This window comes from Peromyscus californicus, unplaced genomic scaffold (genome assembly GCF_007827085.1).
Source record: "Peromyscus californicus insignis strain IS unplaced genomic scaffold, ASM782708v3 Scaffold_4__1_contigs__length_199733344, whole genome shotgun sequence".
NCBI classification, from domain to species: domain Eukaryota; kingdom Metazoa; phylum Chordata; class Mammalia; order Rodentia; family Cricetidae; genus Peromyscus; species Peromyscus californicus.
The window spans coordinates 68,185,246-68,202,451 of NW_026294562.1; the positions used below are offsets into that span (position 1 = coordinate 68,185,246).

General features: G+C 45.6%; 1 protein-coding gene across 1 annotated transcript in view; it reads right to left on the reverse strand.

Moving 5' to 3' along the window:
* Dock1 (dedicator of cytokinesis 1) overlaps positions 1–17,206 on the reverse strand; it is a 516,647-nt gene that overhangs the window by 39,508 nt on the left and 459,933 nt on the right. Inside the window, 2 exon segments of the mRNA XM_052714776.1 lie at positions 3,601–3,705; positions 4,453–4,542. Of these exon segments, the coding sequence (XP_052570736.1) occupies positions 3,601–3,705; positions 4,453–4,542 (195 nt within the window).

Below are 17,206 nucleotides of genomic sequence, written 5' to 3' on the forward strand. Positions count from 1 at the left end.
GCGGCCTGAATGCCCCTGCCACCTTTCTACCCTTCACACACTGAAACAGAGTCACCAAGGCAACGGCAGCTGAGTGGGTGTGAGCACTAGGAAGGGACCAGATCCACAAAGGTCTCAGAAGGTTTTTTTCTCCTACCCTAGAGGGCCTCATCAGACATGGAATCTATTGGTCCCTTGAGCCTGGACTTCCCAGCCTCCAGATCTGTGAGCAATACATTTTTGTTGTTTATAAATTACCCAGTCTAGGGTGTTTTGTTACAGCAGTCCAAACAGATCTGAACAACCCCCCTTTCAAATCTCAATTTATTCTGCAGTTTAACAAATTACTAAGGAAGTAACAGTTTAAGGTTTGGATATTCCCCACCTCCCCGCTTTGTACTTAGCTATGGCTTGAAGTATCATTATGGAAGAAAAAAAAATGCCCTATTTTTTTCTGGAAGAAAAATGTCAAGCAGAAAGCAAAGTAATATGTAGTCTTAATTAGAAATATAAATACAGAGTCTGGGCCTCCTGTGAGGCTCTAGGAAGCCAAACATCTCAGGAAGGCAGAGATTTACTAGAGAGCAGACCACTCAGACAGTAGCATGCATTTATTAAGCTTTACCCTCAAAGAAGGCACACTAATAAAAATACATAAAGGCTTTAATAGAAAAACACCAGAGTTATAGACGAAAACACTAACAGTATTTTCCAGAAATGTCCACTACTTTGCATTCTGCAGTAGTCCTTCCAAACACGAAAACGAGGGGGAAATGTACGTACAGTCAAAGATATTTATTCCTTGTGAGAATTATAAATATTAATAAGAATGCAAAAAAGCAATGAGCTCGATTTATGGAGAGAAACGGTGCCAAGGGGCCAGCGAGAGAGCTCAGCGGCTGCTCTCTCGGCAGCGTGAAGTTGCTAAACATTCCGCCCACTTTTTGGTAACTGGTAATGTCATTGTCAGACTGACCCCTGCCAGGTGATCTGTGAAGCGTAATGAATATATTGCCGCAGCCCGACAGAGTTATTCAGGTGTGTCGGGAAAGCCAGCTCAATATTAATCAAGCACGTTAAACTCTTTATTTTTACTTCACATTTTGTCCTTTGATGGTGGAAGTGACCCAGGACGGTCCCTGGAGCCTGCAGGAGCCAGTGCTTGAGACTGTATTGCAGCGAGCCTCCCTGGGGGCATTTCATCACATGCTCAGGCAGGCTGCTGTCTCGCGGTTGGAGTTAGATAACTACATCCACGGTTGGTATCACAGGGGGATTCTGTGACTGGGGCCCGCACTCTAATACCCATGAACAGGAGTGTGCCCAGCCCAAGGTTGGCCTCTCTTCCCTGAGCCACATACATGTTGGGGCACACATAAAGACACTAAAGTTTTTGTAAAATTGGGCAACTTTTAATACATGCCTTTTTTGGTGTATGTATTTTGTATGTGCATGTGTGTATGTGTATGTGTGGGGTACCCATGCGTGTACTGGCATGTAGAGGTCATATATGAACCTTGGCTGTCCTTTCCCAGGTTGTTTATCTGAGGTAGGATCTTTTCCTGATGCATATAACAGTCATAGAAACATGTCATGAGACAGGGAAATCAAGACCAAGAATGTCTTCTTCAGAACTGTGAGCCAATTTGACTCATTGGTCGGGCAACATTTATTTACATATTCCAGCCTCACCTGGATATTGGGAAATGCTTGTCTCAAAGCACACCATGGCTATTTGTTGTAGAGTATTATTTTAAGGTTTATTACTTTTGTTTATGTTGCATTTGTTTAACTCTGTGAAGCTGTGTTACTTTGCCTGTCTAAAACACCTGATGGTCTAATAAAGAGCTGAAAGGCCAATAGCAAGGCAGGAGAGAGAGAGAGGTGGGGCTGGCAGTCAGAGAGAAGATATAGAGGGAGAAATCTGGGAGGGGAAAAAAAAGTAGGCAGAGAAGGAGGAGGACACCAGGGGCCAGCCACCCAGATTCACAGCAAGTCACAGAATAAGAGTAAGATTAACAGAAGTAAGAGACACAGAGGCAAAAGGTAGATGAGATAATTTAAGGAAAGCTGGCAAGCAACAAGCCAAGCTAAGGCGAGGCAGTCATAAGTAAGAATAAGCCTCTGTGTGCAATTTATTTGGGAGCTGGGTGGCAGGCCCCCCAAAAGAGCAGAAACAACAACAACAGCTATTGCTCTGGTTATGTGCAACGACACTCTGCTTTTCCAGGGAAGGGTGGATTCAGTTTCAAGCACTGTGGTTGTGAAAATCCACTTCCAATTTCTCATAAAATTAAATTTTTTTATGTTCACAGCATCATTATTCCCATTAGTTAAAAGGTGGAAATAATTCAAATGTCCATCAATGGTTGAATGGACAAAGTATGGTATGTCCATACAATAGAATATTACCCTACTTTGAAAAGGACTTAAGTTATGATACATGCTACGACATGGATAAAACTTGATGCTATCATGCACAGTGCAAGTAAGACACAAAAGGCCAAACATAGTATGACCCAAGTTATAACTAGGGTGGTTGACTCCCAGGGACAGACAGAACAATGCTAGGTCCTAAAGCTGGGAGTAAAGAAATGGGGTACTATTGCTAAGAGGTATGGAGTTTTAGTTATTTTTTTTAAAAGATACATACATATATACATATAGATATATACACATAATATATGTATACATACACACATGCATGTATAAATACACACATATATATATACATACATGTGTGTATGTGTGTGTGTATGACTGTGCCTGTGGAGGCCAGAGGAAGATAGCTGAACCCCTTGAACTAGAGTTACAGGTGGTTTTGAGCCACCTCAGCTTTGTGTGGGAACCAAACTCTGGTCTCCTGGAAGATCAGCAAGCACTCATAACTGCTATCTCTCTGGGCCTAAGTTCTAGTTTCTTAAGTTGAGGCAATTCTGTAACTAGATGGTGGTGATGGTCTGTGTGTGTGTGTGTGTGTGTGTGTGTGTGTGTGTGTGTGTGTGTGTGTGTGTGTGTTTATGCCACTGAAAAATGCACAACTAAAAATGCCCCAAACAGTAAATTATACTATGTGTATGTTTATGTGTATGCATGTTTGTGTGTAAATGTGTGTGCATAGAGTGTATTTGGAGGTGAGAGGAGCCTTGGGTGTCGGTCAATGTCCTGGACCTTGTTTGAGGTGGGGTACCTTTGTTGCTTACTGCTATATATACCAGATTTGCTAGCCCACGAGCTTCCAGAGTCTCCTGTCTCCATAGCCAATCTTTTGGGAGGAGTGCTGGCATTATAGATGAGCGCCATTGAGTCTGACTTTATGTAGGTTCTGGAGATCTTAGGTCCTCAGACTTGTGGCAAGTGCTTTGCCCACGGAGCCATGTATATGTTGACACAATTAAACACAAATATAAATCTCTGAGGAGAGTTCTTTCAGAAAAAAAAAATCACACAAAAAGTGCATATGTAGCCAGAGTCCTCATATAATTAAAGCAAATATTCTTGGTCCCTCTCTCTGACACCCAAGAGTCAGCATAGGACTTTGCTGGGCCAAACACCAGGACTGGAAGGGGTCTCTCTGCTGAGTGAGTGACGCTGGCTCACAGCAAGAAGACTCAAACTTACCCGAAGGAACGAAGGGAATCCTTGCCCATAGTAACCAACAGCAAAATAGTCTGGCTTGGGTCTTATCACCTTGACGATGTTCTCATAAAATTGCGCCTGCTTTTTCTGGAAGGAAAAATGAAAACTCATTTCAGGGCTGAGCAGAGAATTGGAGCATCTACCCTTCTGGATTCTTCTTGGGGTCCTGAGGCCTGCACCTGGAAGAATCTGGTAGTTTTGATATTTTTCATACTGTCCAGCAAGGTATCCTAAAGGAGTCACATTTGGTCACTAGTTGTGATTTGGGGGTATTTTCAATAATCCAAGGGGATGATTTTCCTTCATTCTTAGTGGTTTTGCTGTTGTTGTTTTTATTTAAGGATACAGATCAGATACTGGGAGAATTTGAAGAACAGAATTACTCTGCTTTAAATTACATACAAATATTCCACCATAAACATGGTCTGCTGTTCACAGAGAAGGCATGGCTGAGAAGGCAGCGACTGATAACTTAGAGGATGCCCTGGCATGACAAGGCTCTGGCCACCACCTGTCTGCCTCCTCTCGTGGAAAGGGTGAGGGCTTTAAACTAGTTGAAACTCTCAGAGACTCTGGCTGTCAAGACCCCTGTACTTAGACTGTCGGAGTTTGTAACGCGTCACTAATGGGCGCTTTAACGTCTTGGCCTATTTGAGAATACAAAGTGAATGCTCGTGGGCTGGAATCAGCCAGCAGATAAAGGACGACCATTTCCCAAGATGACAAATAGGGAACAAGTCAAAGCCCAGAGAACATCTGAGGTGGATCCCGACGTGAAGGCTGAAATGAGAAAATCCAGGAAAAAACAAAACAAAACCAAAAGCGAAGGCTTACCAGCAATTCACTCAGCTGTTCGTAATCAAACATCTCCGTTTCATACTGTTCTGCAAGTTCCTTGCCCAGGGCAATGGCCTCTTCCCACATCTGTGAGTGACATAGATAAAACAGAGAGATCCAAGAATGAATCATGCATCCAGCCAAACAGTAGCATCATTATTCACAATGAGACATCTAGAAATCTGCTAGATTAACAGGCATACTGAGGGGAGACATCAGGCAGGAAGTATACAAATATTTTCTAGAGGTTCTGGCCTGTGGCTCAGGCCCTGCAGTCTTGACTAAACTGCTCAACCCCAGGCTCATCCGTCACACCAGCTCTTCCCACAGCATGGTGGTGCTGGCCCATCATAACCTGTCCTCACTCTCCAGTAGCCAGTAGTGGCCGCCAAGGACCATCTGTCAGGGCAGTCTTGGAGCCAGGGAAAAGACACCACAGGGTGAAGACACATTGCTAGGAACATCTACTATGTGGCCACTTCCCAAATGTCCCCATTGCATAGCTGTCATGTTCCAGAATGCACACTGCCAGAAATGTCCATTCAAAGCTCCAGAATGCTTGCTTTTTGCAGATGACCTCCTCCTTCTCAGATTTTTCAAATCCTGCCAGTATCTGAAAAGGGACCTTCCCTATGGCAAATAGTTTAAAGGTGCTTCTTCAAGTAACTTACTTTAAAAACATGGATAAACTTTTACTTATTTTATTTGTGTGTGTGTGTGTGTGTGTGTGTGTGTGTGTGTGTGTGTGTGTGTGTGTGTATGTGCTGTGGATATCACTCTATATAAATAAAACACTGATTGGCCAGTGGCCAGGCAGGAAGTATAGGTGGGACAAGGTGAGAGGAGAATTCTGGGAAGTGGAAGGCAGAGAGGGAGAGACACTGCCAGCCATTGCCAGGACAAGTAGCATGTAAAGACGCCAGTAAGCCACAAGCTACGTGGCAAGGTATAGATTTATAGAAATAGGTTAATTTAAGATATAAGAACAGTTAGCAAGAAGCGTGCCACGGCCATACAGTTTATAAGTAATATAAGCGTCTGAGTGATTATTTTATACGTGGGTTGTGGGACTGCGGGGCTTGGTGGGACCTGGAGAGAAGCTCTCTAGCTACAGTGTGTGTGTGTGTGTGTGTGTGTGTGTGTGTGTGTGTGTGTGTGTGTGTGTGTGCACGCACGTGCCAGTGCCCTCTGAGGTGAGAGGCGATGAAACCCACTAAATAAGCTGTTGTGAGGGGTACCCCAGTATGGGTGCTGGGAACTGAACTTTGGACTCTGCAAGAACAGTTCACACTCTTAACAGATGCGCCATCTCTTCAGCCCTTATCATCATCACGATCGCCGTTAGCATTTATTTTTTAAAGTGTGAACAAACTTTTGACATGCAGTAGTTTGATGCTAGGCCTGGATTTCCCTTGGGAAAGGTAAACTAGGAGGATTGAGAAGCATGGGTGGATTTGGGTGTAGAAGTTCCCCTAAGACGCCTCCCAGTTGCTGCTGACTCTTCTCCTTTGGACTTCGGTGACCCAGAACTTTCACTAGCGTATTAAAACTGGAACATGCTTGTCTTCCCTACCCAGACTGTATTCCCCCAAGGGCAAGGGCTGGGTGTCACTCATATGAAATTTGAGGACATTTACCACCTGCTCCTCAAGGCTCAGTACACAGAACTGAAGGTTGATAGGAAACGACAAAGCTCAGGCAGTTCTCAACAAACTGTAATCCTAGCCTCAAATGTCTACATTTCCACAGTCCTGCTGTTCCCAGGAGATCACAGCGCTAATCCTCATGGGAGCTACTCATTCCTGCCCACTAATAGCTAGAAAAAGACCAAGACCTACTGGGGATAGTCCCTCCTTGACAAGGGGCATAGATCTTAACCTGTGGGTCCAGACCTCTTTGGGGGGGGTGTCATATATCAGATATCCTGCATATCAGATATTTACATTACAATTCATAACAGTAGCATAATTACAGTTATGAAGTAGCAACACAGTAATGTTATGGTTGGGGTCACCACAACCTGAGGAACTGTATTAAAGGGTCGCAGCATCAGGAAGGTTGAGAGCCTCTGGCCTAGATGATCGTGGTGGGAGCAAAATAAAAGTGGAGCCTTTTAGCAGCTTCTAGCTTACATGATATTCCACCACCTGTGCTCCCTGGTTCAAGCTCCCCAACCACCTGGTAGGAGAATGTCATTCCAGGCTGCAGACAGGGAAGTTGGGAGTCAGAGAGGGAAAGAGCTTGCTCAAGGTCACACAGCAGATACACAGAAGACTTGCATTCTTACTCTTGCAGGTCACATGCCAGCACTTCCAGGGCTGTCACTTGGCCCACTCCTGTCACAGAGCCCAGTATCCTGCCTGCTAGAAAGGGCCCACCACAGGTTTGGGGTATTAGTGACTCACTCCACTAACTGAAGGGCACTCCTATACTTACACCCAGCAGAGATACTCTTTTCATACCACTACTTTATAAACTATTCCCCTTTGCCTCATTGTGGGTATTGAGAGAGAGTCTCATGGAGTCCCAGGCTAGCTTCCAGTTCACCATATAGATGAGGATGATGTTGGAACTCCTGATTCTTCTGCCTCTACCTCCCAAGTGCTGGGATGACAGGAGTATTATGCATTTATGTCCAAAACCACTTGGTATTCTTGAGGAAGAAAAAAAAAGATGGGGTTCTGAATTAATGGTTGTATTTTGAATAGTTTGAAAAGCAAAGTAAAAGTAAGTTGCTTGTGGACTTCAGACATAGGGAGACCTGTCTGAAGAGGAGTCTAGAAGACAGGAACATCGTGCCAAGGGTCCACACTTTGCCCCTGTTCCCTTTGGGCTGATGTTATCTCATATTCTCTGTGTACTCACACTTGCCTCTCTAGACTTCTAATGTCCTCTTCTGAAGCCTGAGCTCACATTCCCTGAAGGACACTCTCCCCTGTAATGTTTCTTTTAGGCACCAGTGACCCATGTCTCCCTTAGTATATTTGCACTTCAAAGACAACATCCCCTTTCCTTGTAGGTCTCCTTTAGCAGTTTGTTCTTTAGTTTCTGCAAGCTAATATACCTTCTCTTAGCTGCTCAGACTTTTCAGCCTTCTAATTCACTTCCGAGCAATAGCTTAATCTGTCTTGATCCTAAATGACAGATGAAGTACTTTAGATACATAGCCAAGTAATTGTTTTTAAAAGAAATATAGGTCTCGAGTAAATATCTTACCCTGCTCACCCTGAGGTCTCATGGTTGTGTTTTCTATCAGATTTCCTATAAATACACACACCTCCTTCCATGCCCCTCCACTTGTGTTAAAGGATTCCACACTGGGAAGATTTTCATCTATCTTTCATTGGACCAGGGCTCTACCGGGAGTGTGGGCAGTTCATACTTCCAACACGAATGCCTCGGAAAATATTTCAGCGTCACAGAGGAAGCAGATTCAATATGATCTAGATTTAGATTGTCTCTGAGAAAGAATCACTTTGACCTTTGGTGACTGAGCCCGGGATCAGCTCCATTCTTACAAGAACTACAGGCTTAGTGGGGCTTGAACGGCTCCCAATGGAAATGCCCGGATTTGCAGACAACTTTATTTTCTGATCTGAGCTCTTTAATCCAGTTTATAGCATCTGGGGAATTGCTGGCTAGCATTCGGAGTGGCACTTTGGCCTCCGTGCTCTTCCCCGCGGGAAAGGTTCTCCCCTCTTCCTGGACCTTGGTCTCAGGATCTCCCATTTCTTTGAGCCCTGCCTGCAGAAAATGTCCTTTTCTGATGAAACACCTTCCTCAGAGTCATGGCAGTGGTAGCAGAGGAGGCTGGGGAGCTGGTGCCATAAGGAAAGTGGGTGGCAGCCACAGAAGCAAGACGACATGTGTTCAAGTCCCAGAACCCTCATACAAAGTCAAGTATGGGACTTGGCAGACAGCTCAGCAGGTAAGAGCACTTGATGCGCAAGCAGGAGGAGCAGAGTTCAAATCCCCAGCATTCATATAAAAAAGCCTGGTACGGTGTTACAGCTCTGTGAGGGAGTGGAGACAGGAGGATCAATGGGATTTGCTGACTGCCCATCTAGAGCTAGGTTACATGGGAGATCTTGTCAGGTGGGAATAAGAGTTGGGGGTGGGGCGGGGGAGCAACAGAGCAAAACTCCACCCCCCCCCAAGAGTGGTGGTAGAGAATATACCAAGTATTGATTTCTCACAGGCAGACATGAAGTGGGTGAAAAGGATGCAGTCCCTCGGGGGGGGGGGGGGGTCGGTGGAGCAGCAGCAGATGACAAGACAGGTGTCACCAGAGACAGAAGGTCCTTCATCCTTAACACGGCCGACTCACCAGGACTCCCCTGGGCCACTCTGGTATAGTGCACTCACCAGCTGTGAACAGCTCACTAGCAAAGGTGTTTTATGTGAAGCTTGACTTTCGGCCATTTTTCTGCTGCTCATCCGTTTTCCCTGGCAGTTATTGGGAAGAGTCACACTCAATTACCTCCTGAATTTCCAGAGTCCCACATAGCTTTCTGGTGTTTAATGGATGAGGATCAATGGTGTGGAAGAGGCCACAGCTTTGCTTGAGGTCCCTCTGCACCAGAGGGACCAAGTGGCCCAGGACCAGCAGGAGGCCTTCATGCTCAATGAGCATCTCTAGTCTCTAAATCTGAACCAGGGACCGTTTGCACATGTGAAGTAGATCTACCCATGTCTACCTACGTGACAGGCTCGAGGAAAGTTTTGTTATTTATCCACTCTTAGGGAAGTCTGATGCTAGCCATGAATCCCTTGAGTCTAACCATGTCCATCAGGGTGCAGAGTGGCCTGTGGCACACAGTAGGCTTGTTAGTGGAAAAACTTCCTACAGGCTAAAGGACAACAGCATCGTTCTTGATCCTAATGCTTTAACAAAAAAAAAAAAAAAAAAAAAAAAAATTCCTTTTAATAGCATCAAATCACCAAGAACCTAAGAGACCTGAATATTCAACACAGGTTTGGTCTGATAAGACAGAATCTGGCTCACCCCGAGAGCTTGCAAAGCGTGAACATGAACTTAGGGCAGGGTTCCACAAGGCTTACCCACAGCCTTCAAAAAGGGGACGTCACAGGATGTGAAAACGTCACCCTACTTAGAAACAAAATCCAACCAGCTCGCCAAAAATGGAAACACATCTCTGAACTTCTATTTACAGCTCACAAGATGATGCAGGCCACATGCGCTTTGTTTCCCACAAATCCCCCACCCCAAGTTTGGCACAAGGTAAAGCGTGAACTTCATCAACGAGATCTTATTTTAAAGAAGAAACAGAACTCCAGTTGAAAACAGTTGTAGCTCCACATATCATCTGGGCCACAAATTACATATTGTCTCTGTTAATGGCCGACGGGGTCTGGGCTTCAGCCACTCACAGTCACAGCCACCTGGGCTAGGAGCAGCGCCCATCCTCTAAATTCTCCCAACAGCATGGCTGCTATTTTCAACTCTCGTCCTCCACAGAGAAGCCTGGTAATTTTCAGTGAAGTACTTGGATTAAGGGCTTTATTGAAAATTACTAGGCCTCAGCCAAACACAATAAGACAGACAATTTGGAGCAGCTTCAGAAAAGAGCACTTGCCTCCCCGATAAAGCTGAACAGAGGGTTTTTGCAGGGAGAGGCCCAGGTGGGGGTAAAAATGGAGCAGGAAAGGAGTCTGCAGTAATTGTTGGGCCAAGGAAGGAAGAAATGTTGGAGAATGAAGACGAGAGTGAATGGAAATGACATTTTGTGGAGAGAAAGGAAAAGATTAAGATGCCAAGAGCTAGGCCGAAAGTCATTCAAAACACTAAAGAACGGAAGAAAAGCAAAAATAGAAAAGTGATTTTGTATGGGGGAAACACAAAAAGCTAACAGGTCATAATTTACTAGCCGGAGTGCCCAATATTAAAGGGCAAAAATTCCTGTTGCCCTTGTTGGCATCATGGCACCAGGTAGAGAGAGAAGCTTTCCTAGAATTTGACCTCAGCCCAGTCCGATGGCCAAGGCTTCCCCGCACACAGGATATAGCTATGGTTCCGAGAACGGGGCCTTCCTTCTGGTCCACCAGCAACACACTGTTACAAGTCACATTGCCTGGGATGCTTCAGGCCCAACCTCCCCAGGGTTACCACTCAAAGCCCTGACAGTGCATCAGCTCAAGGGTGCACGCCATGTTTATCTAGTAAGCATAGAGTGAAGGTCTCCTTAAGTACAAGGAAAACCAGACAAAAGGTGACAATCTATGTCCATGGGGCTATGCTTAAACCATAGTTTGGTGAGACTGAGGTATCATTTAGCTTCAATCTTATCACCCTATTAAAAATAATTTTAAGATATTTTTATTATATTTTATCTATTTTATGTATACACATATGCATACAAATGAATAAATGTAATAAAAATTTTAAATGCATTTCAAAGTGCAAGATCAAACAAAGCTTGAGGTTTAAATGGTTATAAGCATGCTTGCACACATGCTCAGACACGAGCATGGCTGAGCCTGGGCCATGAGTGCGGTTGGCAAATCTCATCTGTGTCGTGTCCTCCTGCATGCTTGCTGTCTGCTGATCCACCCAATAAGCTGCTGCCATCACTCAGACTGAAGGTGGTTGCTTTTAGCAGACAAATAGGACTCTATATAGAAATGGCCAGCCCTTCTCTTGCAAGGATCCACCTTTGTCCCATTAGCAACCTCTTCTGTGAATGAATGAGGGGCTGGGTGCAATGCTGGTACAAAGGGTAGTGCATTCATTGCGGGGACTGATGGGGCAGAGCTGATCTGACAGGGTATCAGGTGTGGGGAAAGAAGAGTTATGCATTTGAGGCCTCCCCAAGACTCAGCGATGGCCTGAAGCAGCAGCATGATCAAGCAACTGTATGAAGAACTTCATGGAATGCCTAAGTGATGGAGCCTCTTCAATCCCAAGGTATTTGCTGCTCCAGCAGTGGCCAGAGGGGACTCAGCTGCGAAAATGTGACTGTGTTGACACTCTGGAGTCCTGGGGTGTCGGGCAGGGGGATAATGAAAACTCCATAATTTCTGCCCCATTTTGCAATAAATCTAAACTGCTCTAAAAACACACTAGGGACAGTGACATAGCTCTGTGGATGGAAGCCCTTGCTGTCAAAGTTAAGGACAAAAGTTTGACCCTGGAACCCACATGGTGGTAGGAGAGAACCGCTCTTACAAGGTGTCCTCTGGCCTCCACAGGCTGATGGTTACATCAGGTTGGCCTGTGGCCATGTCTGTGAGGGATTGCCTTCACTGGTGTGGGAAGCCCCAACCTAAGGTGTCAGACCGGAAAAACACAGGGAAGAAAGCAAGCACTGCCTTTTTTCCTCCACTGATCTTCAGTCTCACTGGTGAGCTCATCTACCCTGTTGCTGCTGCTGCTGCTGATTCCTTCCCCGATATTGGAACCAGCTTCTCTGGGCTTCTAACGTGAACTGAAGATTAGTGGCTCTTCAGGTATCCAGCCTCATCTGCGGAGCAACTACTGGCCTCTCAGCTTCTCTGGTATGAGAATGGCATGGCTGGACTACTCTGAACACACTCTGAAGCCAATCTAATAAGCCCCCTACTAGTATATGTTCATCCTATTGGTTCTGTTCGTCTAGAGGGCCCTGACTAATACAGTCCCCTGCAGGCTCAAGTGGCCTCCAGAGGGTGGCGCTGTTTTATGAAGCACTTGAGGAAGTGAGTCACTGAGTGTAGGCCTTGAAGCTTGCTAGCTTAGATGCACTTCCTGTCTTCCCTCTGCTTCCTGTCTTTGGGTCTAGGAGATGTAGCTTGACCAGCCACTTTATGCTGCTGCTGAGCTTTCCCTACCATGTTGGACTGTAGTCTTTCTTAAGCTGTAATACAAAATAAGTCCTTCCTCCCTTAAGTGGCCATCTGTTAGGTGTTCATTCAGAGCAGGGAGCAAAGAAACTAGTCCAATGCCCAAGGCAGAACCTGGTAGAACATGGAGGCAGGAATAAAGAGCAGTTGGTGAGTGACTGGTGACAGGAGCCTCTTATCCCCTGAGGTAGACAAGAATGCAGCTCTCCAGGAGACAATGCAACCGGTCCTTACAAGTCCAGGAAATAACAACTGATCATGATGGACTCTGGTAAGCATAGGCAAATATACCATGGAAGGGAACAATTCTCAATCCAAATAATAAAACAGCGCCGTTCCAGGAAATGCCAACACATTCAACAAAATAACATAGCATTCCATGTGTGTGAAAGCACATGGGCACATATGTGTGTGTGGAGGCCAGAGGCCAGTGTCAGGAATCTTCCTATGGCTCTCCACCTTTTTTTTGTTTTTGAGATAGGGTCTCTCATTGAACCTGGAGCTTTCCCATTTTGCTGGACTGGCCTGCCAGGAAGCCCAGGGTGTAGTGGGTAGTCATTCCAGCTTTGATCTGAAAGTTCCAACCCCCATTGAGGCTTAGGCAACTGTCACACCTACAAGGCGGGGCCAAGGGAGGCACCTGGGGACCCAAGATCTGGATGGGCGAGCACTCTCTCTGTTCCTGAACCCTTGACGGTGGAGGTGGACCGAGCAGAGCTCCAGAGAACACCACTGGACTGCGATACACCCTCCCCAGACCCCGCGACCTACCTATCCCTTCATTTGTAAGTTATCCACTAAATAAATCTTCCTTTTAACTATGTGGAGTGGCCTTAATAATTTCACCAATACCAAGGGGTCCTCCTGGACTCTCTTCCCCAGTGCTGAGATTATAGCTGTGTAATTGCTCCATGCTTTTTACCTGTATGCTGGGGATGGAACTCAGGTCCTCGGGGTGGTGTGCAAACATCTCACCACCCACACCATCTCGCCAGCCCCAGTGCTGAGTTTCTTGGCTGCTAGTCACTGTCACAGTAGCCTGCACCAGCCTCACTTTTTCCTTAGCCTCTGCCTTGTCCTTGTTCTGCAGGTCCAGTGAGTACCCCAGCTCACTCAACCCCCCAAATTCTCTAATACTGAAGACAGTTGTTTCAGAATGACAGCTATTGGGGTACAAGAGAAGAAAATCCTCTTATTTTGATGCATGCTATGTTTTCTTTTTATACCTTTCTGACATAAATTTTATAGTTTATGTCTTTAGTCTCCTCCTCCATCTTCTTGACACATGGTCTTCCTGTGTAGCTCAGAACTCAAGCTCTGGATTCTCCAGCCCCCACCTACCGACTACTGAGACAAGCATGCACCAGCAAGTCCAGCCCATTTTCTAATTATTGTTTTTACATTTTTAATGATTTATTTATTCTTATCTTATGTGCATTGGTGTTTTGCTTGCATGTATGTCTGTATGAGGGTATCAGATCCTCTGGAACTGGAGTTATAGACAGTTGTGAATTGTCATGTGGGTGCTGGGAATTGAACCCAGGTGCTCAGGAAGAGCAGCCAGTGCTCTTAACCACTGAGCCATCTCTCCAGCCTGTGCCATTTTACAATTCTTTAAGACAGTTTTCAGCTTTTCAAGTACTCTAAAGTGTAGAAAATACATACTGATAGGCACACATGTGGTTCTGACTGCTTGCCATGGCCCCAAAGGACATGCAGTAAACTTTGGTTTCTCATCAGGACTGGATGAAGGTGTTCTATGGCTATGTGTGCGACCTTAGCTGTTCTACTTTTGACATTAGAAAACATGAAATTAATTTTAGTAATATCTTGTATACTTAAAATACCACTCAATGAGTAGTGAATATAAAAATTATAATAAATCTAAAAAAATTAATGAAATACTTGACATTCATACTTGTGTGCCAAGCCTGCTGTAACAGAGCCCTGGTTTGTCGCTACATGCTTGGAGCAATAAAAATTCATTTTCTCATAGTACTAGGGACTTGAAGTCCAAGACCAAGGCTTCCTTCTGTCTGTGTCTTCACATGGTTGTCCTTCTGTGGATGCGGAGTCCCAGTCTTCTGTTTTGATGAGGATGGCAAGCAGACTGGACTAGCATCTATTCTAATGATCTCAGTTGCCTTAGTTAGCACTTAGAAGACACTGTTTCCAGTCCACTCACATTCTAAGCTCCCAGGAACAGTTTTCACATACAGATTTTGGGAGGATAACCTATAAGAATACTTATTTTATTTATAGAGTTTTAGGGGCTGGGGGGATGGATTATTTGGTAAAGTACCTGACACAAAAGCATGAGGACCTCACTTAGATTCCCATGAACTCACATGAGCCCCACAACCAACAAAACTGGATGTGGGTGCTGTGTACATGTAATCCTAGGCCTGAGGAAGTTGAGACAGGTGCTTCCTGGGTAGCCAGTCTAGTCAAACTGGTAAGTTCTAGTTTAGTGAGAGATGCCTCCTATGAGGAACAATATCTAGGCTGACCTTTGACCTTTACACACATGGCACATATGTGCATACATGTATACATACAAAGTAAGTCCTAGAAATACAATGTGAACTGCACACTGCTGACATACCTCAGCTTGGACTGGCTGCACTGAATGGCCCTGTGGCCCAAACGTGGCCTGTGACTCAGTCCCAGACAGCAGAGTCCTGCCCAACTCAACGTTTGCAAGTTGTTTCCTCTTGTTGGTGCCAACCTTCTCTGAGGGGCCTCTTCTTGACCACGACCCTCCTTCATGTTCCCAATGGATACATCACAGGCTGACTATCACCTGTGATCCAGCTGGGACTATTTTACAACTTAAATTCAGGGTGAAGGGAGGACAGGTGTGTCTCTGGTCCTCATAAACATCAAAATCCTTAGTCCTCAGCAATGGCCTTGGCCACTTGTCTTATTCCAGTTCTTTTAGGAAAGGTGCCCTAGCTACTCTCTGTCACTGTGATAAACACTCTGGCCAAGAGCAACATGGGGAGGAAGGTTTCATTTCACCCTATGGTTTGCAGTCCATCATCCAGGGAAGTCAGGGCAGGAACCGGGAGGCAGGAACTGAAGCAGAGGCCATGGAGGAGTGCCGCTTAGTGGCTTGCTCTTCATGGCTTGCTCAGTTTGCTTTTTCATACAGCCCAGGACCGCCTGACCAGGGATGGCCCCACCCACAGTGGGCTAGGCCCTTCCCCATCAATCATCAATCAAGAAAATTCCCCACAGGTTTGCCTACAGCCCAATCTTATGGAGACTCTAGCCTGTGTCAAGTTGACAAAAACAAAACAACAACACAACAGAACAACAGGCATAAGAATGTCTGTTCTAAATGACTACCATGTGTTCCCATCTACAGCTCAGACCTGTTTCCCAAAGGAAAGTGAATCAAAATCTTGAATAGTGTGTCAAACTGTTAGCATCTTTACTGTGACCTCCCCCCAATCCCTGCCCTCACAGGACACTGGGACCCGTTCTGCAGCACTTATCCTATGTAGTCCTGCCTTCCAAGATCCCTCAAATGGAAGAAAGATATTCAACCACAGAGAGGCCAGATGAACACTAGAGCCAAGTTCTCTTAGATAGAAGCAGCTCTTGTCCCTATCTCTAGCTGTGAGGAGTCATATCATTAGCTAACAGGCATGGGCACTTTTCTTAGAACATCTGTGTCACTTGGGCAAAGTCAAGATGAACAGTTCTAGGGCTGGAGAGATGTCTCAGTGGGTGAACAAGCACAGAGACCTGTGTTTCGACCCCTAACACCCACCTAAAAAGTTAGGTGTTGCGGTGTGCATCTGTAACCCTCATACTGGGGAGACAGAGACAGGTAGACTCCAGGGCCTTCCTCACTACCCAGTCTAGCAAATTATGGAGCTCCAGATTCATTAAGACACCCCATCTCAAAAGAAATTAGTTGGACAGTAATAGAGGAGAACATCCCTGAGGGCTTCAACATGGTTAAGTGCAACCACATATATATGTGTTCACACAAACACACACACACACACACACACACACACACACACACACACACACACACACACAGAGAGAGAGAGAGAGAGAGAGAGAGAGAGAGAGAGAGAGAGAGAGATTAACTGCTTTACGTGCCATCAGCACACTTACCTAGAACTCATCTTCCTGACCAAATGCTGTGGTGCATGGTGGAAGCAGGCTCCCCTCATGCTGTCCTGTCCCCCTAGGCACTTGCCCAGCTCTGGAAGGTCTGTATGGCCATGTGATTTGCCTCAGCAGATGACGAGAGCAGAAGCAGTTCAGGGAAACTCCCCCTCTTATTCCACCCTTGGCTACATCCCCCTGAGCAGAAAGAATCTCAGCCTTCCTGGGCTTAGTGCAGAGGGATGGCCACATAGTCTGAGCAGAAGTGGACCAGTGTTGTTGGGAGCTCTGGAAAGTTCCAGATCAAAACTCTAGAATATTGATGGTCCATTCCAGCCTACATAAAAGATAATGACTTCCTAGAACACATCCTGCTTGCTGATTGTGAGGATGAACCCTTTGCTGCCAGTGAATTACCCAGGCACTTCTCGCCCTACGCTCTGGAGTTCTCTCCAGCACCTGCACTGTGCAGTTTCATGTGGATGGGTGACTTGGTTCCTTTTTAACATTCTGGTGGAAATGTCATAGGCACTCAGAAGTGGCTTTCCAATCTTCTTGTTTTATCAATACAACTGGAATGGCAGCTGGGAACACAGCCCTTCCAAGCTCACTCTGACTCAAGGTCAGCCAATGGAATACATCACCACAGTCTTCTTTCTGTTTCCACAACGTAGGGACATCTCAGGACAGTCCTTCTAGCAGCTTTCCTTTCTTGTCTATACTAGTTTGTCACATGGATTCTTTAATTTTGTTTGTTTGTTTTTTTTTTTTTTTAAACTGGGCT